Source organism: Asterias amurensis, chromosome 9 (genome assembly GCF_032118995.1).
Source record: "Asterias amurensis chromosome 9, ASM3211899v1".
NCBI lineage: Eukaryota > Metazoa > Echinodermata > Asteroidea > Forcipulatida > Asteriidae > Asterias > Asterias amurensis.
This window is the reverse complement of record NC_092656.1, coordinates 405,780-430,724: the sequence shown is the minus strand read 5'-3', so window position 1 is coordinate 430,724 and position 24,945 is coordinate 405,780. Positions and strand designations below refer to the sequence as shown.

Genomic DNA, 24,945 nt, shown 5'->3' with positions numbered 1-24,945 from the left:
TAGTTCAAGATGTTGCACAATGAGGTATTTAGACACAAGATTGCCGGAGTTGTCCGATTAAAAGCTGACTGGCCCAACACCAAAAGTACTGGCCTCGGTCTTTTAGTCCAAGCCCTGTACAGGATTGGTAATCTTTCCCCTGTCCCTTTTCACTTTGATGGTCAGATGGTGTTTTTCGTCAGGAGGGACGTGAAGCCGTTGGTCCCGTGTATTGTGTGATGCCTGTTAAAGTGCCTTGAGTGTTACTGAGTGACGGATATGCGCGATAAATAACAAGCCACTATTATTATAATATCAAATCGTGTACATGTAGGTATGTGTAAATCTTTCAAGGTTTACATTTCCAATCTTACCAATGTTATCCACCCTTTAAAAGACCAAACAAAATGTGATCAGACCCTTTAGAAACTTGCTACAGTGAAATATCAACAAATGAAAACAAATAAAAACTTAACCAACTCACAACATTATTTCTCATTAAATTGTAATTTTGATTTTATTGTTTTCTCTTCAAAAGTAACATCTGAAAATAAAATTAAATTGTTAAATTCATTAGAATTCTAAGAGTGCAATGCATGGGGGCGCCAAACATTGTGCAGCGACAGTTACTATGAATAATGCACACCCCACTGATTGTTCTTATGCATAAGTAGGCACAATGATGCAGAAATATGCAAAATGATGCAGAAATATGCAAAATTATGCATTAGGTATTCAAAATTATGCAAAATAATGAAAAGGATTCATGTGTAATGTTGTCTTACATACTGTATCTATCCCATAATTATTCAGATCAATTGAACAGGTAACACAATTACAAAGTCAATTCAACCTTTAACGAACTTCCAAATTGAGAGGCAATTTTAAATTTTTAAGACTTAAAAAAAATCAGTAATTGAAATAATTTCCATAAAAAAATCATATTGAATATTATTCACATAATTTACACCTTAAAATTTATACACATAATATAACACATTATTTGACAGAAAATATTAATATACCTTTTTTCTGTACAAGATACAAAACGGAGTTTCCATTTGCTCACACACTTTATTAAATAAAGCAACATGCAGTTATACACACTTATAAATGTGCAATGCTTAGGAAAATGGTTTGCGATGCAAGTGAAGTATTGGAAATAAAAACATTGCAAATGGCATCAGAATAAGCCATTTTAAGGTATAGTGGGCACAATACTAAGACACTAAAGCACTCCGGTTGGGTAAATTTGTGTGTATACACCCAAACCAAACAGTGCACTCCTATAGTGGCTACCATACCTCAAAAAGACTAATGGGGGTGTGTTTGTCAAAGAGCCAGAAAATACATTGACATAAAGACCTTTGTCCATAGAGTATTGACTAGAATGGTAATTTGTGATTCCACATGCACAATATAATTGACGTCTCCTGGATGCCGCCTGGGTTTGTGCCCGACAGAGACACAAACTAAATTGTCATTGAACTTTCATGTTGAACCACGAGGGTTTGCATTACATGTATGCACTAACTGAAGTACACATTAGTTTGATGTAAAGAATCTGTAACGCACAAAACGCACTGATATGCAAACAGCTTTTACATGAATGTGCCCATATGGATCAAACCCGATTGCATTCAAATGTAAGGTTTATTTTCACACAAATTGTAGTTAGATCAATTTCTCCTTGGTCAAGGTCAACAAACTTTACTTTTGGTATGCTGATGTAAAACTATTTTTCTAAATTGGTTTCGGAATCCTACCCACTCAGTATCAACCCTCTTTTCTCCCAGCAAGTTTAAAGAAACAAAAATAGTTTTTTGTTCGGTCTGATTTGCAAAGAAAACAAGACATCTGCACGTCAGATTCATATTATTCCCTTAGTGTAAAGCTTTGGTTGTGTAACTGTAAAATTTATGCAATCATGCCTCAGGCGTAGACACCTTCTGAAAATTACATGTACGTGCGCAACACCTTCTGACGACACTTCGCATGGAAACCAATTAGTGAAACACACGTGACCTGTTTTCATTATTCCATTTCCAGATAACAGCCGAGAGATATTCACCTTCTCCACTCACACCTGGAAATGGGTAACCCGCAGGTGATCCATTTCTGAACCTTTGCTCATTTCTTGTTTTTTCAAAGCTGTCAGTTGGAGTAGCTTCTCAGGATGTACTTAGCTTAGGGATGGAAATCTGCGATGGTTAATTACCACTGACTTGTGCCCACACCCTTTAGAATGAACTCGAAGTCAAAACAGTTTGGACTACGATCACAATTTCCTAACACACTTGTATAAAAACACTTTTTAAAGTAATATTCACACCTTATTTACATTTTTTTAAAATTTGTCTTTTGTATACTGTAAAGCACACATTAATATAAAGTGCAGCTATGTGGATATCATAAGAACTGCCTCCATAGACAGCAAAAGAAATATTTTCAAATTAATTCTACAGCAATTTATTAAGTTTGCTTCTGAAAAATACCTTTGTCAAAGTGACCTTTGGTCATTGTCAAAGTATGCAGCAAGACTAATATAGAACTCTTGCACATGGTGTCAAAAACTCTCAAACAGCTCCCTCATTGAGGTCAAAGTAGACCCATCATTGGCCGAGAGTTGTGCGTAGTGCATACGCAAAAGGTATGTTGTTGTACCCTCCCTTAAAAATTCATAAAATAAACATTCGTCTTTTCTAAAACAGAGCATTAATACTTTGTGTTCTTTGGTAAAATGGCCAGATTTTTTATTTCACAAAACATTTCTTGAATGGTGTTGATACAGCTTAGTTTTCGAGATTGCTGTAAAGAGAACTTTGTCTGGGACCAGTTTGATCTGGTATTCATGGTCGAACGAGCTGGTGAAATGACTGTCTACAAGGCTGTCTCATCCACGACAAAATGGAGTATTGAAGAAAGTTGTGATTGCTTTAATCGATAGAATTCAGTTGTCATTGGTGTTATACGTCCATCTATTTGTTGACTACAACTACATGCATGTGCAGTGTTTGTGTGCCACAGATCAGATTCACAAGAAGCCATCTTTACAGATTGAAAGAGGGGATAAGATCTTCTCAATCCTCTTGCTTTCCAAAGTCTGGACCCTGGATGATGAAAACACTTGAGGTCAGGGCTTTTAACTGTCTCTTATCAGTCTTAATATCTTGTGATATCTCATAATGTTGAGCTGCTTTTTCTTCTGAAGACTTTCCTGACGAGGCTCTGAAGTTTTATCGATTTGTCCTTCTTCTTAAATCGCTTCTCCAGGGCAAGAATGTCATTTTTTTCCTTCATGCGGATCTCTCGTACCAGGGTGTAGAAAACATCATCGACAAAATGTCTCAATGCAGCTGATGTCTCAAAGAATGGACAGCTGAACTCTCTTGCTAAAGCTTGGCCCTCCTCAGTTGAGACCTTAAGAAGAAGAAAAAGGGGGGTTTAGAAATTTGACATTATTTGAAGTGGATTGTAATCTGTCAAGGTCATCCTATTATTGAATTACTAAAAAGATCACGACAAGTGACTAATTTATTATTTCTTCAGTCTTTTCATCTTTTTCCTAAACAGTGTTTGGAGCTTTTAAGACCTCTGTCAAACTTTGCAAACTTGTGCTTTCTTCTCTCTGTCTTTCCTGCCCAGCTTTGCTCATGTCCATGGGTATACAATAATCTTAGCCTGACTTAATAATTCTGGTTAATATCTTTGCAATTCATAGCACAGAGTCTTCAGATTTACTCTTTCCACTTTAATGCATTTTTCCCAACGCAGGACACTAATGACTCATAGCAAGCATGTCACCTCACCACTTAGCAAATATAAAAACACTTTAGAAAATCCAAAAATTCAAGATTACTGACTCCGCACGTGGACATTTTTAGCGAGATGAGTATCTCTTCAGATTGAAAAGTCAAGAATGTCTGGCCATAGATCAAGTCTAACCCATTTTGTGGTTGAGCTGTTGCTTGGTAAAAAAGTTTGCTACTGTTTGATTTTGAACTTACCACACGTCGTTGCTCCAGATCATACTTGTTGCCAACGAGCACGACAGGGACCTCATCAGTATTCCTTACGCGCTCAATGACCTTCTTGAACTCTGAAGCTTCGAGGAAGCTCCTTCTATCGGTGATAGAGTAGCATATGATGAATCCTTCTCCGCCACGCATGTATTGGTCTCTCATTGCTGTGAACTCTGCCTGTATATCAAGGAAGAGTAATGGGAGAGGAAGAGATGTTTTAATGGATGGACTACAGGATCGTGACTTGAATTAGTGCACCTGCAACGGGGAGCAAAGGGATGGGAGGAGGGGGGGCTGATTGATTTGAGGTGACAGAGGAACAAATTACACCATCCTGCAGGTTGCAGCAATGCAAAACATAGAATTCTTGATCAAATCTTGATCAATCCTGTAAAGTAACCTGGAGTTGATTTCACAAAGAGTTGGGACTAGTCCTAGGAGATGTGAAAAACGTATGGCTAGTCCTCGAGATAAGACTAGTCTCAACTCTTTGTGAAATCCACCCCTGGTCTTGTAACCGTGGCACAGTGCAGGTTATTCTACATAGTAGGTTTATTCTACACGATTGCAGTAGACCTTGCTATATTATTTAAAAACTCTTAGTCTAGTACAATGTACAATTTTCCAATCACATTGCTTCAGAACAGTATTCCTTTGGTATAGAAATTCATTTAAAGTTCTGGGCTTCTGTGATTTAAATCTTTCCCACTTGGCCTTTGAGAAAGATCAAGTCTTGGTCAAAATATGAGTCAATTTACACCACAGGTTGTTTGCTTCAAAGCAGTTTGCAAAAATATTTCCCCCTTTTCCATATCAAATGTATATAAAACATGATTGAAGACTAATATTCATGAAGATCTGGTTATATTTTGCTAATGTACAGTCCAGGTCCTTGCAAGCATTAAAATAAAGAAAAAGTCCCAGGGACCACCCAGAGTTATTAAAGTGTTATTATGTGAGCCTGAAATGTTCAACTTGACCCTGGAGTCACCCTCAATATCACCTTCCCCTGTAGCTGGTGATGACTGCGACTGAGTCACCACACCCACGGGAGAAAGATTGGCCCAAAAGAAGAAAAAAAATGAGAACTTTTATCACATCAAGATATTGATTACTAAATCCATCCGTAATCAAAATAAATTGAATAAGCTCCAAAACATATATCTACTTATTTAGTAGATGGAGATGGAGGGAAAAAATAATGAAGAGCAATTGAGGAGCAGTAATCTGCCTGGAAATGCATCATTACGTTGGGGTCTGGGTTATTTAAAGGAGAAAGGGAAGATAAAAAATGTGATGACAGCTACATTAGCAGAGGGGAACAATTATTAGGAGGTAAATGAGATCTAAGGTTTAACTCCAACAACTGGAAAGAGAAAAGCAACCCCTCGTCCCTCCTATAATAAACAAAATATCCAGTGCATTGTGTCTGAAATAAACATTTAATGTGACCTTCTGAGCAAGCAATTTGCTCTAATTATTGGTTGTAACTACCATCCAGTGGCTCAACCAATTACGTAGGACTGGACAGATTAAGACAAGCCTGTTGCACTCTTTAAAATCAAAGTACCAAAAATGTATGCTGCTCACTGTTTTAGATTTGCATGAAAAAATGATGTTTCCATTGACTTTGAGATTTTTTAACGAAAGTGACCTTTCAAAATAATAATGGCCTTGACCTCTCAAATAGGACATTCCAGGAATGATACAGGCTCATGTGCCTATATGTAGGCTTACATACTATGCTACCTCTACTCCACTTATAATTCAGCATGACACACTTAGTTGTTGTTCTATAGGAAGTCTTATACGCCCAATGTATTTTACAAATACAAGGAGATACTTTGAATTCAATACGAACCAGTTGCACTGTACAATACAATAATTGTTGTTTGTTAGACAGACCTACCCTATGTTTGTATAATATTCCTATACAGGGTTTGACCATTGAAATCAATCTGTGAAGTTTGGCACTTGCTATGCAATTGAATGATTGATGTGATGACAAAATATTCATTGTCCATTACTGTGTGCACAGTTGTATTGTGGTACTGTGTCCTTCAACTCCAGAAACTGTAAACACTTGATCAGAATGTAAATAACATGTGATCTAAAATTGTTTTGGATGTAGCTAGTTTTTATGCAGTTATGAAATTGGTTCCTGATGTGAAATTCCTAACATATGATACTAAGTTATTTTGTAGCTAGTTTTTTTCATGCAGCTATGAAATTCAGATGTTCAATGTATGACATATGATCGTGTTTTGTGCCAAAAAAAACCTCCTTTTATTTTTGACTTTGTACGACTATGCAACTTTACATACATCTTCAATGTATGAAAAGTTGAGAAGTTGACATCAAGCGAAGATGTGTTTTGCCCGTCCGATTTCCTGCATTGTCTCCAAGCAAGGCACTGCGTGTGTCATTACGAGACTTGAAATCAGCTATTTCCTGATATGTTCTTGTCATCAGGTCTGTTTAATTGGGGCGTGAAGTCGTCTTCGGACCTACCCCTAATGCGGTCATCCCCCTCAGCTGTTCTGCTCCATCAATTATATCCAATTCTTAATCAATTATGACAAGCCACAACCCATACAAAAAAAATGACTGGCCACAAACCATTAAAAAAAAGAATTATCATCAAAAATATATTGTCCCCGCCCTTCCTCTTACACATCTGTAGGGAATCAAAAGATCGCAAAAGTTAAGTTTTTGCTAAATGTAGACGTGCTTTTGTTTTCCGCTAAGAATCACTGATAATACTCAATGTCGTACTTAAGTAAATGTCTTAAAATTGCCTGCTCTTCCGAAAGTTTGTTGACTACAGCAGCCAAATTAGACTTAATTAAACCTGCCAAACAAGTGGCGGTTTAATTTATTAGCGTTTCCTCAATAACAGAATAATTTCGATCTTGGTAGTTGGCCAGACATTTAACTTTATTGCATTAAATGGTGGAGGTGGAAAAAGAAGTCTTCCAATACTTGCTAATTAAGAATAAATTACATGTGCAGTGGGGGGTTACAAATTGCAATCAAATTATTTTGGAATAAGGTGGTTATATTTAAATTGTGCTCCCCCATCCATGGCCCACACCCCCCGAGAGTCCCAAAGGGGAACATTAATTGAGAATTGGTTGGAGAGAATCTTGGACGCACGCTTTTTTATTTTGATGCACAGTTTGTACTAGGTAGTGTATTTTCATGAGAGTAGAGTTAATAACAATTAAAATGCGAGTACTGTGGGAGTTCGTTGAGTAACAGCCTAAACCCTTTCAGCATTCTTCCTGAATTAGTACAGTTGGCAATTGCAATTTTTTAATAGATTGTCTAACTATCTAACCAGAGAACCATTTGATTTGTGGCTTAAGCCACTTGGTTTGGTTCGTCACCTAAAGAGTATTGGCTGAGTATCAATGGATTTAGGTGGTAACCAATTGAATCCCGGCTGATTTGATTGAGCCCAGTGACTGTCCTACTTCTTTTAATAGCAAACAAACCCATTGAACCTGAACTTTCAAACTACTATTCATGACAACTCAAAGACCCTTTTTACACCTGTTGCCTTTTCATTATGTGGTTAACTTATACTGGGTGTGGTCATTTTAAAGTCAACAATATCCCACCTATAAACAAAGTACATTTAAATCCAACCCACACTGTAACAGTACAAGCTATCCGACAGCATTAACATGTCATCTGTTTTGCCATTTGGGTCACACATTCATATTTACTACTTCACTTGACATGGCGACGCCCAGATATTGTTGGGTATCAATTTGTGAGGTTTCTGGCGTGCTTTTACAAAGGCATATATTTTCTATTGTGCCTCCCATGGCCATACGTTATTGTTTTCTCCCTCACCATTGTACCTTTGTGAATCCGTGTGTCATTGTTCTCATTTTTATGACAAAACATGTTTTTCTGGAGCATCTCTGTCCTCAAGGAAAAATGGATCCTTTTTAAGGGGCAAGGTCCAATTTCATAAAGCTGCTTAAAAGCTAAAATAATGCTTAAGATTTTCAGCTAAGCTAAAATAAGCAGGGTACCGGTCACAAATTGTAGATACAGCATTTTGTTTTGCCTGGTAACCTCATTGTGATTAGCATAATTTTGTTCTGCTTAGCTACTTTTTGTTTTTAAGTAGCTCTATGCACGGAGGTAGAAATAGTAACTGGGCCAAGACTTGATTCTTTTGAGGGATCTGTATTTTTGGCAACATACAGAGAGATTCCAAAATTAAACAACTAGTTATTTTTGGGCTGGGGTAGTGAATTATTTCAAAAAGGAAAACAACTAAATGTTTGTCCTGCAGAAACTGTTTTACATGTATACTACCTGGGTGGGATTCGAACCCTCGACCCCTGTAATGTATACCAGATGTGTAATAACCACTAGCCCATCTGTCTCATGATTTTACAATCTTATATACCCTGAAATATGACATGTACCACCCAAGGTTTGTCTTCACCTATGGGGGTAAAGAGGGACCTTTGAGGGCACCCAGGTGGATCTGATCTATCAGCTTGTCAAACTCAGAACACTTATTTTAAGGGAAGCTGATATTGTTAAGTAAATGAATGATGGTATGGTCCTGATGTTGGGGGTTAATAATATTTAGCGGATATGGACAATTTTGATTTGGGTATCCGGGTGTCATTGGACCCCTCCTACAAATTTCCTTTTGACCCCCGTCCCCAAAACCCCAGCTAAGGAAAACTCTTTGAAAAGATCACTAATAACCTGTTTAGATTAATGAGTGATTGATAGTATTTTCTAAAAATTTATCTAATTTGAGTGGTGAATCTTCAGATATTGTCATATTCACTAAACGATTGTGCATGAATATTATTTAATCAGAATGATTGATTTCATGCCTATGAACTTTAGTTCTACATTAAGTGCCTGTTTTGTGCCTTTATGTTGAGGGTACTGTTGACTCACGACACTGAGTTTGGGAAGCTTTCAAATTCTCAAGAAAATCAAGAGAAGTCTTGGGGCGAGAACGGATTCTACTTGAATTACTCTTGCTTGTTACTCACCTGTCCAGCTGTATCTAAGATATCCAGAAGTCCAACCTCTCCATCAATAACAGCTTGCTGCTGGTATGCATCCTCTGTAAAGAAAGAGCAAATACTACATTTTCAAGAACACTTTACAAAGTGGTTAAATCACATGGACTGTTATGTTAGTCCAGAGCTGCAGAGTGTGGTTGTGGTTTGTGCAGCTTTGCATCAGGAAAAAAAATAACATTAAAATAAAACAAGCTTTTTAAGAATAATTTTTGCAAGGGGTTAAATTGTATAGACATTACACAGAGTGTTACTCCCTGGCGCCAGTTGCAGACTTTGGTCCAATTTCATAGAGCTACTTAAGCAGAAAATATTGCTTAATCTTTCTCTGCTAAGCAGAAGTGACCAGAATACCAGTCACGAATTGTACTTCAGACATGGTAGTTTGGCTGTCAACCTTATTCTGGTAAGCATAATTCTGTCATGCCCAACTACTTTTTGTGCTTTTAAAAGCAGCCATATGAAATTGGGCCCTGTTTTCCCTCTTAGCTTTGCATCAGGAAAAGCTACTTCCTTTTCAACCACTCCCCCACAATACAACCCCCGCTTTAAATTAAGATCTATATACATACAATATGTAGTTTATTTGGGTCCCTAAATTCACAAGGTGGGCTTGTTTAATCTCCTTTCAAATCCCTCATATTTTCCCCCATGTGCTATGTGGCTTGTATTTCTTTCCTCTTTGCCAAGATGATATTGTTTACGTGTGAATCCCATCACTATAGATAGTGAACTACTACTGGGAATCGATCGGCCATAAATTTGTTTAACTGAGTGCAAATCTTGGGTGCATGTGTTGAATATTGGATCTTGTCTTGTGCAAAACATGTTTTTCTCAAGACATTTTATTTAACCTGTTTATAACGGAACTGCAACTCTTCGACTGTATTCTTATTATCAGATCTTGGAAACTGCTTCGGGGAGTATTTCTTACACTTTTACTGAAAAGGTTGATACTGACTAATTTTATTTGGGATTTGTCCTCCGAGGCAGGTGTTTACTATTTTGAAATAGGTCTTGTTTATCCTATGAAAGTGTTTTTAAGTTTGAGTCAGCAGGATAAAGGTAGCATTTTGATTAAAACTATTTATAGGGCTGAAGATCGCTTGATCTGTCATGTTTGGTTAATACCCTAAGATGGGAGATTGCTAGACACTTTAAAGGAGTGTAAATTGCATCGGAGCGAGGAATCATCCTACACCATCTACGTGCAGGAAGGCCATTGATCTAATCATCAAACAGTAGGAGGGAAGAGGAAGGAAAAACAAGAAGATGCATGAAGGAGCATCACCAAATGTGACTGATTGGAATGTAAACGAAGCCTTGGAGGGTCCATTAATTACTCAACACTGATTCCTTTAATAGAGTCATCTCATATTGCTATGTAGCCACGAGCCGTTGAGCAAGATGACTTGATGTCGTCATACGACAGTACTACGTCAATGCTCCTAAGAGGGAGCAGGACTATGCATACATGAGGAGAGACGCTCGGGAAATACTAAGATGTTTTTTCCAATTTTCTTTTCACTCTAGGAGATTGATCATCTTGCGACTCCCTGGTTGTTTTTCAGCGAAGCGCTCAATGTTTAATTTTAGAAAAGTCAATGAGAAGTGGAGGTAGGAGGGATCCGTGGCAATTGTTTTGATAACTGCGATAACATTTCATTAAAAGAGGCAATTCATGTACTATCCTTTAAGAGTGAATGAACTTTTCAGCTCTAACATTCAACAGAAATTTAAGGAAACTAATAATATTCCTCAAATCTTAAGTTACACCATTTCCTCTTAATATGAGTTTCTTTGATGCTTCATGTTACAATTCCCTTGTAATGCACAGACATTTTCTTGTTAAGTGCAAGGGGACTTTCTTAGAATTTGTAGCCATGTACTGTGGAAGCAATCTCTCCTAATATAAAAGAAACCAACCAAAGGGTAAGGCTTCGGCCTTCTTGACTCAATGCACGTGTGTGTGTGTGTGTGTGGGGGGGGGGGGGTGGTATGTGACCTAGTTTTCTTATAATGAGTGCTGCTAGTTCTAATTATACACGTGTTGGTGACTAATTGTCTAAAACAGCATCACCCCAAAATGAAATGAGGACAAAGTTTCTTACACTTGAGGCCAAGTTCTATCAGCAACAAACTATTGAACTGAATTCATTCTCCCCCGATCCTTCCTTTTATTATTCTTCAAAGTTCCTGTTTCAATCATAAACCTCCCCCTCCTCAAGGATGTACAGTACACACCAGTAGCTTTCTCAAGATTACGAACAACATCTGCTCCACAAAGCGTATCTCAGATTTTATCCTCTAGATCACGCGCAATGACCATGCGACAAATGTGTGACGTAAACGGATGGGCGCGACTTTAGAGCAAGTTTTCGCATAAACTTTGAGCGGATTTCCGCGACGGGGAGAAAGGGGGGGGATGGTATCTGAGGCAATGGTTGTCACTCCTCAGTGATACATTTCCTGGTTGAAGGAATTTAAGCAGGAACTGTGCAGCCCCTGGCTCTTTTGAGGCAGCAAAGAAAAGGGGGAAAACAAAGTTTTTGAGCCAGACAAGACGAGTAAATCGATCTCTAAGATGGCTGATTCAAAATATTTAATTCCTGAGACGTGTTTCTTGAAGAGGAAATACTACTTGATAAACACTGACCAAATTCAACATTGAAAGATGATTTCTGCAAACTGGAAAGTTGGATGTACATGTATACTGTACTGGGCGAAAATAAAATGTCGCTAGAGGGAAATCCCCAGAGAGGAACTGTTCAGGGAGGAAGGTGATTTCAGTCGCGTCAGCCAGACTCTAACAGACTCCTACAACTACAAGAGAGTGCAAGGTTGTAGAGCATGTAGCTAAATGGCTTAGGGTGGGTGGGTGAAAAGGGGGGGGGGGTATAAGGATACCCATGAAATTAAAATAGAGAGCACTAAGAGGGTCTGATTCTTTCTACCGTTTAACCCCAATACCCCCCAGCAGGCTAAATGCACACGGCCCCGTTATTCTCAGCGACATAAAATACATGTACATGTAGACTTTGATCAATGGTTATTGCTTTTACTATATCGTGGAAAGTATACTTGCTCATAAAAATATACATGTGCATGCGATTACTTGATTGCTCATTATGCAGTCAAGTAATTGCTCGAAGTTGCTACCTAGTACAATCACTAATGGAGCCCATGAAACAATATTTACTGTATGACTGAGTGAAGAGCGAAAGAGTCACAAAGATCTTGGGTGAAAATACATGTTCAATCAACAGAGCACTGTAGCAGTTCCAGGGGCCAGCCTCTGTATCAGCAGCCCAATGACCCCACTAGTAAATTATTAGCTTGTACTACAGGGAGTGTACCATGCACAATAACACATGTAGATGAAACAGAACACAGAGTATCTAATATTTGCATCCATTCTCCAATTGGCACAACAGTTCATTTATAACTGATGAGACACATTCTTAAAGAAGGTACCATGTTCTTCATGTGTAAACACTAATCCATCTTACTCTTCCCACCCCTTATTAAACTGATGAGACACATTCTTAAAGAAGGTACCATGTTCTTCATGTGTAAACACTAATCCATCTTTACTCTTCCCACCCCTTTTAAACCACATCTGGAGAATGCTTAATTTCTTGGAAATAATTACATGGGTGTACTGTCCCGATTAATCCCTTAATATCTCTGGGAGTTCACTAATGAACATCTGTCAACAAGTGTTGACGTCAATCGACGACAGATATTAAACTTAGCTTGTGGCTTACATTGGCAGCTATGTCAAAATAGAATGAACACTTGGATATTTGGTAAACAAGATTTCTGGTACACATGATACGAGAATGAACACATCGGGGTATCCAGTACATGCAGGGATGACGTAGTTCAAGCAGATGGTCTTACCTATCGTGGGATCGTGATATTCTAGGAAACTGTGCGTCACAAATTGTAGCGTCAGGGCTGAAAGGATAATAAAAGAACAAACAAACCAAATTGTCAGTTTAACTTTACACAAGTAAATTGCATACCACCAAAAGTGTCATCTTCAATACAGACATGCCAGTCAGTCTGCTGAAATGTTAGACAGAGGCACAATTTGTGACGCCATTGACATTTAAAAAAGCGTTTTTAAAGTGCAACATTCTCAAAATGGGTTAAATATAATCACTGACCTTTTATAGGTTACCGTTAGCAATAAAGGAGAGAGACTTTCATACAAGTACAAACAATAATCACCGTCTTAATTGTGGTCAGCGCTTTCGTGAGACAATCAAGTGCCATCAATAATATCAGCGCCACCAAAAATGTCAGATGCGCCGTAATTTAATTAAAATGCTGAAGTTCAAACCCAATAATTCGGTCAGGAGAACGGTTTCCTTACAACATGCAGGGCATGTGTCTTTAGTTTTGAGGGGATGATGGCATTTCGCAAAGGGCACTTTTATTATAAGAACCTTAAATTCTGTGGAATACTTGATATGGGTACAAAGACCAAGATCAAGGAAGGCTACATGTATATGATGTACATGTACTATGTATGTCTAATGGAGCTCCAGGTCATTGGAATGTATATATCATTGGTAAACAGCCTGTACAATACCTTGTTGGGTAAAAATATTGTTTTTTTCAATTAGGAATGGTCACAAAAGTTGGTTGAAATTACAACAAATTACAAAAATAATGTTCATGAATCACGTGTCATTGTTTTTTTAAATGCTCACTGCTTTTCATGAGGAGATTTTGTCATCAAAATCAAGTAGCACCCAAAGCATGGAGGAATGATTCCTCCATGCCCAAAGCACTTGTGTTAATAGAGCTTCAGTGTGTTTTGAGTTCTTGTCATGGTGTGGTTTTCCACAACCACGGATAGCTCGTTGTTACAACAGTTGAGCTACATGTATTGTGCATGTAGCTCCACATATTAATTAGCGACAGTCAACCCTCTTTAGAAAGACCACTGTTATAAAGTGGTTATCTGCTTTTTATAAACCCACTTTCTGAACTCCAGAATCCCATTTTCTACTTAGTACAGTGTTCAGTTTTGCTTCCTCTTGTTGCAATGTTGTATAGTAGGTGGTCGACCAATCCAAACGAGTTTTGTCATAACGAGAGTGGACTGTAAACATCACATCCAGGTCCCTGTTGCTCACCAAGGCCCAATTTCATTTCACCAATTACCATAAGTTTCTGCACTTAACCTGGAAAGTCTGTATTTATCCAGCATTGTACATGACGGGCAGTAAATGCAGAGTTTCATAGTAAGCAGCGTCATGAAATTTGGCCTCTGCTAGCTTGGTAAAGTGTACGTGTATGACATTGAACATGAAATCCCCAGGTACAATACTTGAGTAGCTTAATGCTAACATAAAATGCCCAGGTCTGTCGTCAGACTATTTGAAGGTTGATCCAGTGATTAAAGCTCTTGTGTTTATCTGCCAAGCCAGACAGTGTACTGTGTACGCTGCAAGACACAATGGATTATTAATATTTTTCCACAGGGACGCACTAATTGAAAAAACAGAATAAGAAATTTACCACAGCAAAACATGATTGACTTGACATATGAAAATGGACTCAATCAACATCGCTTCTCATTGTATGTTTAACGTTTTACTAAGAATGCATTAAATTAACCAGCAAGCAAGCTTGAATTTATCCAACTCCATTATTTATTTTGTACAGAAGCATTTTACTAAATATTTGTTTTCACATTTGCTGTTACAAATGTAATGTGTAAACTCTAGGCATGCTCTAGGTTAGTCAGCCACTCAAGACTATATAATTTGTCTATTATTACTTGTTCCTGAACATGGTTTACACCAGGCCTGATGGTACATCTCTGCACACAGTAGGGTGAGGATGTCCTTGGTATAATTTGTATTTTGTTCTTTCTGTAGAACAATGACAGGATATTGACAATAATAAACATCCTAACGGATTGTATAAATTGACATCACCAGTAGGATCTGGAGTGCATGCACAGTGTTTTCCATGCTGTATCACTCAGTCCAAACTTTCCATTTGATTGTGTGTTGAATGGTATTACCTGCTCATTGAACAGGGCAGCGGATACTGTCACATGTCCAGTGCTCTATTGGATTGGAAGACTGAAAAGCAACACACAGTGCACTTTGTCATGGATAGTGGGACCGTCAAAAAAGTGTGGAACGGTACCTCTTCAACTTCCTGTCTGAAAGGCAAAGCCTGCCGATTTGTTCATGTTTAACATAATTGTTTAGACAGATTCTGAGAGTCCATCTCTAAACATGTGTCTGAGTGTCAAAACATGGTATGGACTGAATTGTTTTTATAAAGTTTACTCAGGACGTACATGTATTGAACATATTTCCCGGTAAAAAAGAAATTATGTATATTAAACAACATACCCATCATACGTCCATACATGCCCAAATCAGCTGTATTTTGTCTCCTTTTAGCACAAACCATTAACCATTCAAACTTTCCGACACTCTATTTTATAAATGAACTGACGCACACAGTGTCTGGGTTACCATAGCAACTGCCGAGTGCGTAAGTAAATTTCTTCTGTTTAAACTCCCTGGTTCCCCTAGAATAAAGCCAGCAATTTACATGCCATAGCCATGACCGACCAATTAGAGCAATTTACACGTCGAATCAAACACAAATAGGCAGCATACGCGTGAATGTGCCATATACACTAGTGGCAAACGTGACAAAAAATGTGTGTGATTTTACGCACTTAAGTGCATTACATTAATTTCCAAGGTTGTTAATTTAGCTTGTTATTTTTAAACATTTTGTAATGCATTCATACAGTAATGCACAGTACACATTGTACAAGTATGTATAGCAAGTGAACACTGTTCAACCCAGATACTTCATGGAGGCAATTGTCCTGTTGCCCCTGGTGATTGCCTTTGTGCCCCTTCCTTTAACAAGGAGAAAATGAAGCATCAGGCCTGCAAGTACACTATTTGAGTAAAAGGTTTTTATAAAAAAAAAAACTTTTGAAATCCTTACAACTCCAAAATGTTGTTATAGGCCTAAATAGAATTGTTATCTTCTCAAAACTTATCTTATGTCACAGGTTTTCAAGGACTTATTTTGTTGTGTCTGTTTTTCTTTGTTTTGTTTATGTTTTGTTTTTGGTCTTACTGCGCCTTGAACACCCAGCAGGGTGGATATGTGTGCAATACAAGTCTTATTATTATTATTATTATTTGTACACAGGAGGACCATGTTTCTGTAGATAGGAGATCTCTTTGATAGCCACCAACTACTACAATGGAGGGTTGTTACCACACACAATACACTGCATCCACGTGGGTGGAGCTGACAAGGTAACAAAGAAACTGTTGTGAATATCACTGGCTTGTACATGAGTTGCACAACAAAACCCTCCTCTTTACATGCTGTTGACTAGGGTAAACACATTTTACCTGTCACCTCCCAACATGTTGCACTAAGAGGTGTGGTGGGAACTCGTTGTAAACAAACTGGGCTGGCAAACTGAGTTTTTGTAAACAAATACTGGGCTGGCATTCTGGCAAACCATGGGCAAACCATGGAGGTAGAAATATGGCAAACTGAGTTTCAATTATGATAATACTGATGTGAATATGCCCAAAGTCCATCACCAAATATTTTTATTTGAGTTTAAAATTAAAATACCACCATCAATTTTGTTGAGATTTTAAAGTTGTTTATGATGATTGATCAAAACTATAAAAGAGGAGATGGTGTTTATTTTAATGATATCTCATAGCAATCAGTTACCTTCCCATTATTTCACTTCCATGTGTTATGAAGCTAAACGTGTTTAAATGAGCTGACACAGATCAACATGCATGTCTTGAACATTTTTTTATATATTTTTTTCTTTCAAAAACTTGCTAATTTTTTTGGCCCAAGGCTTCTGTCTTTTGTGTGAAACTTTGCTTTAGAGTATAGTGTTTATGTAAATATGTAAACTCTTGCATAGTATCAAGTGACTGTGTAAGTTACAATGTAACTCTACTGGCATGGCATGTCTGTGACATTCCATAGTACTACAGCAGACATTAACCAATACAGTAACACAGTTCATATCAGCTCAAACCATAAAGGTAACAAAGTTCAACCTCACTGCACAGGGTCAATGGCTTCAGACACCAATGGCAGCTTGGATAAGTCACCTCACACAATGGATACTTAGGTCAATGTAAACATAGTGGCTATTGTGGTTGGATGTGACAAAGGAAATTAACACAGTGCTCTTTGTTACAGCACAAGTTGAAAGACTCTGCACAGATATAATGCTTTAATTTCAACCCAATCTGAATACAAATAAAGTAACATACTATGAATTGAGTCCCCTACTAATATGAAAATTCATAAACAATTCTCATCTTTGTGTAGCATTTTACTTTTGTTTACTCTTCTATTATTTTTGTTGATGCATTGTTTTGTTTTTCAAATATTGTTCTTCCTGATTATCTTGCCTGTAATATGATCAAATAATTTAAAAAACGAATAAAATTGCTGCATGTGGAGTTTTAATTTCTCAAAGAAAATACAAATAATATGCGTAAACTTTATAAAAAAAATAATTAGGCTGTACAAAACAAAACTCGCAAAACAACAAAGTAATGGGTACCAGTAGTATCCAAATTTCCAATTATCCTCAGCAGCAATTTCACAATATTGACTACAATCACAATCCCAAAGCTCCACAAACTATTGCATTCCTACTTTGTGCTTGACTTTGAACCCTGCCCTTGCAGCCTTTATGCAGGGTCCTCTGTCCACGCAAAATACAAGTCTATGAAATAAGAAACTCAGCTCTCTATGGGGTATCTGATTTACTAAAATACAAAATACTTTGTATGTTGTGCTGAGTTGGAAACCTGAAACCACAACAAAGGTATGTTTGGCATAATGACAACATTCTGACTACACTTTATTACTAAACTGCATTGTCAAGTCACACTGCAGTATAATAAATCAAGGGACTCCACAGAAATAGCTCATTTTCACAAAAACAGTGTTTGTGATGATTACCAGGAATCAAATCTAGGGCAGCCTCAAACAATAGCGCTGTAATAGAAACCAAAGAGAAATTCAACTTCTGTGTCTAACAGATTGCAGTTAATGGTGCTTCCTTGTCTGTAGCATGGTTTGATTTGAACTCATGTGAAATATGAGCAGGGCTTGAACTTACAGAGAAAATCTGTGCAAGACTACCACAAGTCAAACTATTATTTCGGGGGTAGTGACCGGGTGGGGGGCTGTTTGAAAAGCATTGTCACTGCTAAAGAAAATGAAAATAATGTGCATGTTTAATCTTCAGGAGTGACAAGAAAAGAAGTTGACCCACTGAACTTGTTAGGTTACAAGGTTATCATTTTATAGACCCTGGCTAGCCAGGTTGGGTGGTAATTTAACGGAGGTACCTCCCATGGTCATTTAAAGCCCTAGGCCCTACTTCATGGAACCTGCATGGATTGCTTGCTGCTTGCCTTATATGCAGAAAATTGCTTGAAATTACTATTTCTAGGGCAAACCCCTTTTTTTTTTACTGGTTACCTTGTTTTTGTATTGTAAGCTAGAAGTGTTGTGCTAAGCTACTTTATGGGCGTCTATGAAATTTTGTCCTAATGAGATTTACTATTGTGATCATCATCACTGCTCAAACATTGCACCATTCCTCCATGTGTGATTTAAAAAAATTAATGCAGCATATTTCAACCATAGGGCAAGGTTTGCTCTATGTTTCAACTGACCAAAATGAAACCCAAAAACTACAGAAGTTTAAAAAAAAAAACCAACAATTTTAATCAGCATTCATATTCCCAGAAAGGGCAAATTTTGAAATGAATTGTTGAAGGTTGTACTGTTTGAGTTGGAAGCTGAAAAACCATGGTTTTAAACACACTGTGTCTGGTCCTATTATAAGTTTTATCTCATGAACAAATCGTGAAAAAATGTGGTACCACTCTGAAGTAGATCAAATCAAGATGATCTATCAGATAATTTACAGACAAAATGAATGGACGAACAAAGTCCATTTTGTAATTTAAATGCATTGAGTTTGAAACAGATAATATAGTCACTAATATTCACACTTGTTACTTGTTGTCATGTAAAATGTAGGATGACAATTTTGTAAAATGAAAGTGGAAAATACAAGCCTTTTATGTGGACCGTGTTTGTCAATGCAACATTCAGAAATAGTCTGGTACTCTGGTCTCGAGCAAAATAAAATGAAAAAATTTACAAACAGGAATCAATTTGGTAAACACAGTGTAAAAACACAGTTCAACAACCCCAGCTGAAAAAAAACCTTTCTCAAGATCAAATTCCAACCATCTTGAATTCAATTCAATAATACATTTAATATTTTTGAATTCTTGCCTTTGGCACCAAGACACAGCTAACCTAGCACCACAGCATTTGCAAGTGTACGTAAGCCATGATTGCATTAGCAGCCTAAACCCACTGAGCTGACTGTGCTGATCATGCTAGAATTACACGCCGACGATCAGTGCATGCAACCGGTACCCAACCTTGTGATCACACGGTCAACATGAAGGAAGAAGAAGAAAAACAATCAACAAACTCACCACTCTTGCCTACACCACCCTGTCCCAACAACACGATCTTATAAACTCTCATTCCAGATTTAGTCATGACTGCTCCCTCCATTAACGACTCTGAATCTCTGTCTGAGGCTGTAGAGCTTGTGCTCGTCGACAAAACCTTATGCCTTTCCAAGGAAGAAACACTCATTTTTGTAACTTGCCTGGCGATGACTTTTCCTGTATCACTGATTCACGTACGTAGGACGGATCCGGAACGTTACATCGGTAACACAATGCATAGTTGATGGCGCGACGTGCGCATGCGCGAGATGCGGCTTGTGTGTTATTGGGCGTTTATGAGCTCAATGATGCACAGCGGCCCTAAACTAAACTACACTCACCATTTACTGTATAACCACACCCAAACGTTGCTAAACAGTAAGGGAGAAGTGTTACTGGACTACGCCCATTATTCATTTGGGATAAGTGGCGCTGAATTATTTAGGATTACTGGGTCGAGTGCATGTATTTTCAATTGGTATGGCCCAGAAATCGTGTAGGCATATTAAACTGAGATAATAATGAAGTCTGAAAAAAGTAGATTTAGACGATGATGCGTGACGTGCTGATGTTGCCAGTAGTTTGGAGTTGGGTCTCTATATTCTGTGTATCAAAATTGTTCTACCTTAGCACTGGTCCGCTGGCCAAACGCTTGTAAACACCTGAGGACATTCTAAAGTCTTTCCAAGTTGGCTGGCTGGATAGTTCAGTGTTAGCATAACATGAATTCAAGGGAATATAGTGAAAACGGTGGGGGGGGGGGGGGGGGGGCACGACTAGTGAAATGACAAGATTAGTGGTCCTGCTTGCTATGTCACTGAAAAAAAGTTGAAGGTACACCCTGATCAGGTATATTAGATGCCTCAACACTAACCAAAACATGTTAAAGTTCCAGCGAAAAGTTTTGGAAAATGTTGGCACTTAATAAAAGTCCTAGTATTATGAATGCTAACTATATTTAAACCAATTTGACACTGTTGCGTCGAATATAAATGTAAAGTCATAAAAACATTATAGTTTCTGGTTAAAATTTCAATTCACAAAATTAAGAATCATGAGAAAAAAATTGCGATTCTCTGTGACTCGAACTCTTTCTTGGTAGCTGTTTCTAAAGTTTTTAGTTTGGCCGCTGTGGAATCATCCATAGGTCAATGTACGGCCATTAAAAGTTATTTTACCATCCAGTATAAGTGCAAGAAGAATGATCGAGTGCCCCTGTTCATTGCGACCCTGTCTACCGGAAATCTACCTCAAACATCCTCGAACATCAAACTCTAGCTGAGATAATAACGGTATTCCGGATGATTTCCTTTCATTTAAACCCTCAATGATTTATGCTAATTTTGAATCCTAACCAGTGTGACATATTTAGGCCATGTTATGTGCAAAGTTAGTGGTCGGTAATTTAATATTTTGGTTTCCTTGTGTTGCCGTTTTAACTGTTATTGAAGATGGATGTGTGTCCTTTCTCACGACTCTCCTGCTTTGATGACTATTGCTGAGTTTCGTGGCGTGTTCGGACCTTCGTTTCGTTTCCCACGTCCGAAGTGTTTTGATTTTGACACTCAAGCTGTTTTTGGAACATAAACCACGAGGAGTGTTGGTTGTGTGTTTTGGCTTGTATGAGGTAATTATTGCTTCGTTGCAAAATAGATATGGAGGGAAACAACCTTTTTACATCTTTTCATATCATTTAATGTATTTGTATTGGCTGTGAAGCATGACTCATAGAAAAGCGAACTTAATAAAAATCCAAGAACCCAATGGGGAGAGGAAATAGAAGGAATTTTCAGTTTGGAATGTGGGAGGAAACCCTAGAGAACTATTCCAGGGTTTACTTTATCTAGACAAAATTCAGGGAGAACGAAAACCCACGCAGTCAGAGCATGGAGCTAAGGGAGAACGAAAACCCACGCAGTCAGAGCATGGAGCTAAGGGAGAACGAAAACCCACGCAGTCAGAGCATGGAGCTATAGCTCCATGGTCAGAGGGACTGAAAACCCAATCCACTAGTGCCCCCGGCAGAATTCGAACCGGGGCTCTAAAAGGCGAGATAAGATACCACTAAAACGCCGACTGTACCACCTTAAGCACAATGTAATTGTAGCTAGAGTTTTGAGAATTTGGGGCATATGCTAGGGGGAACATGTATACTTTGGGGGCATATGCTAGGGGGAACATCTATACTTTGGGGGCATATGCTAGGGGGAACATCTATACTTTGGGGGCATATGCTAGGGGGAACATCTATACTTTGGGGGCATATGCTAGGGGGAACATGTATACTTTGGGGGCATATGCTAGGGGGAACATGTATACTTTGGGGGCATATGCTAGGGGAAACATCTATACTTTGGGGGCATATGCTAGGGGGAACATCTATACTTTGGGGGCATATGCTAGGGGGAACATCTATACTTTGGGGGCATATGCTAGGGGGAACATGTATACTTTGGGGGCATATGCTAGGGGGAACATGTATACTTTGGGGGCATATGCTAGGGGAAACATCTATACTTTGGGGGCATATGCTAGGGGGAACGTCTATACTTTGGGGGCATATGCTAGGGGAAACATCTATACTTTGGGGGCATATGCTAGGGGGAACATCTATACTTTGGGGGCATATGCTAGGGGGAACATCTATACTTTGGGGGCATATGCTAGGGGGAACATCTATACTTGGGGGCATATGCTCTGGGGGAACATCTATACTTTGGGGGCATATGCTAGGGGGAACATCTATACTTTGGGGGCATATGCTAGGGGGAACGTCTATACTTTGGGGGCATATGCTAGGGGAAACATCTATACTTTGGGGGCATATGCTAGGGGGAACATCTATACTTTGGGGGCATATGCTAGGGGAAACATCTATACTTTGGGGGCATATGCTAGGGGGAACATCTATACTTTGGGGGCATATGCTAGGGGGAACGTCTATACTTTGGGGGCATATGCTAGGGGAAACATCTATACTTTGGGGGCATATGCTAGGGGGAACATCTATACTTTGGGGGCATATGCTAGGGGGAACATCTATACTTTGGGGGCATATGCTAGGGGGAACATGTATACTTTGGGGGCATATGCTAGGGGAAACATCTATACTTTGGGGGCATATGCTAGGGGGAACATCTATACTTTGGGGGCATATGCTAGGGGGAACGTCTATACTTTGGGGGCATATGCTAGGGGGAACATCTATACTTGGGGGCATATGCTAGGGGGAACGTCTATACTTTGGGGGCATATGCTAGGGGGAACGTCTATACTTTGGGGGCATATGCTGGGGGAACATCTATACTTTGGGGGCATATGCTAGGGGGAACATCTATACTTTGGGGGAATATGCTAGGGGGAACATGTATACTTTGGGGGCATATGCTAGGGGGAACATGTATACTTTGGGGGCATATGCTAGGGGGAACATCTATACTTTGGGGCATATGCTAGGGGAACATGTATACTTTGGGGGCATATGCTAGGGGGAACATCTATACTTTGGGGGAATATGCTAGGGGGAACATCTATACTTTGGGGGCATATGCTAGGGGGAACATCTATACTTTGGGGGAATATGCTAGGGGAAACATCTATACTTTGGGGGAATATGCTAGGGGAACATCTATACTTTGGGGGAATATGCTAGGGGGAACATCTATACTTTGGGGGCATATGCTAGGGGGAACATCTATACTTTGGGGGCATATGCTAGGGGGAACATGTATACTTTGGGGGCATATGCTAGGGGGAACATCTATACTTTGGGGGCATATGCTAGGGGGAACATGTATACTTTGGGGGCATATGCTAGGGGGAACATCTATACTTTGGGGCATATGCTAGGGGAACATGTATACTTTGGGGGCATATGCTAGGGGGAACATCTATACTTTGGGGGCATATGCTAGGGGGAACATGTATACTTTGGGGGCATATGCTAGGGGAAACATGTATACTTTGGGGGCATATGCTAGGGGAACATCTATACTTTGGGGGCATATGCTAGGGGGAACATCTATACTTTGGGGGCATATGCTAGGGGGAACATCTATACTTTGGGGGCATATGCTAGGGGGAACATCTATACTTTGGGGCATATGCTAGGGGGAACATCTATACTTTGGGGGAATATGCTAGGGGGAACATCTATACTTTGGGGCATATGCTAGGGGAACATGTATACTTTGGGGGCATATGCTAGGGGGAACATCTATACTTTGGGGGCATATGCTAGGGGGAACATGTATACTTTGGGGGCATATGCTAGGGGAAACATGTATACTTTGGGGGCATATGCTAGGGGAACATCTATACTTTGGGGGCATATGCTAGGGGGAACATCTATACTTTGGGGGCATATGCTAGGGGGAACATCTATACTTTGGGGGCATATGCTAGGGGGAACATCTATACTTTGGGGCATATGCTAGGGGGAACATCTATACTTTGGGGGAATATGCTAGGGGAAACATCTATACTTTGGGGGAATATGCTAGGGGAACATCTATACTTTGGGGGAATATGCTAGGGGGAACATCTATACTTTGGGGCATATGCTAGGGGGAACATCTATACGTTGGGGGAATATGCTAGGGGAACATCTATACTTTGGGGGAATATGCTAGGGGGAACATCTATACTTTGGGGCATATGCTAGGGGAAACATCTATACTTTGGGGGAATATGCTAGGGGAACATCTATACTTTGGGGGAATATGCTAGGGGGAACATCTATACTTTGGGGGCATATGCTAGGGGGAACATCTATACTTTGGGGGCATATGCTAGGGGGAACATCTATACTTTGGGGCATATGCTAGGGGGAACATCTATACTTTGGGGGAATATGCTAGGGGAAACATCTATACTTTGGGGGAATATGCTAGGGGAACATCTATACTTTGGGGGAATATGCTAGGGGGAACATCTATACTTTGGGGGCATATGCTAGGGGAAACATCTATACTTTGGGGGCATATGCTAGGGGGAACATCTATACTTTGGGGGCATATGCTAGGGGGAACATCTATACTTTGGGGGCATATGCTAGGGGGAACGTCTATACTTTGGGGGCATATGCTAGGGGGAACATCTATACTTTGGGGGCATATGCTAGGGGGAACATCTATACTTTGGGGGCATATGCTAGGGGGAACATCTATACTTTGGGGGCATATGCTAGGGGGAACGTCTATACTTTGGGGGCATATGCTAGGGGGAACATCTATACTTTGGGGGCATATGCTAGGGGGAACATCTATACTTTGG

General features: G+C 39.2%; 1 protein-coding gene across 1 annotated transcript; it reads right to left on the bottom strand.

Annotated features, from left to right (window-relative positions):
• Nucleotides 1-290: 290 nt before the first annotated feature.
• On the bottom strand, nucleotides 291-19,860 carry LOC139941459 (GTP-binding protein Rit1-like). The gene is made up of 5 exons (XM_071937974.1): nucleotides 19,654-19,860; nucleotides 12,974-13,030; nucleotides 9,041-9,114; nucleotides 3,987-4,178; nucleotides 291-3,399 (listed from the first exon to the last, which is right to left on the bottom strand). Exons 1-5 carry the CDS (start codon nucleotides 19,817-19,819, stop codon nucleotides 3,160-3,162), a joined length of 729 nt encoding a protein of 242 aa, XP_071794075.1. The 5' UTR covers nucleotides 19,820-19,860; the 3' UTR covers nucleotides 291-3,159.
• Between the last annotated feature and the right edge of the window lie 5,085 nt (nucleotides 19,861-24,945).

What these genes read in the sequence shown, in the direction of transcription:
- LOC139941459 (XM_071937974.1), bottom strand. Translation starts at nt 19,819, where the DNA reads ATGAGTGTTTCTTCCTTGGAAAGGCATAAGGTTTTGTCGACGAGCACA. An exon ending in GGGTGGTGTAGGCAAGAGTG is followed by an intron (nt 13,031 to 19,653) that starts GTGAGTTTGTTG and finishes TTATCCTTTCAG; the next exon opens with CCCTGACGCTACAATTTGTG. An exon ending in TCTTAGATACAGCTGGACAG is followed by an intron (nt 4,179 to 9,040) that starts GTGAGTAACAAG and finishes CTTGATATACAG; the next exon opens with GCAGAGTTCACAGCAATGAG.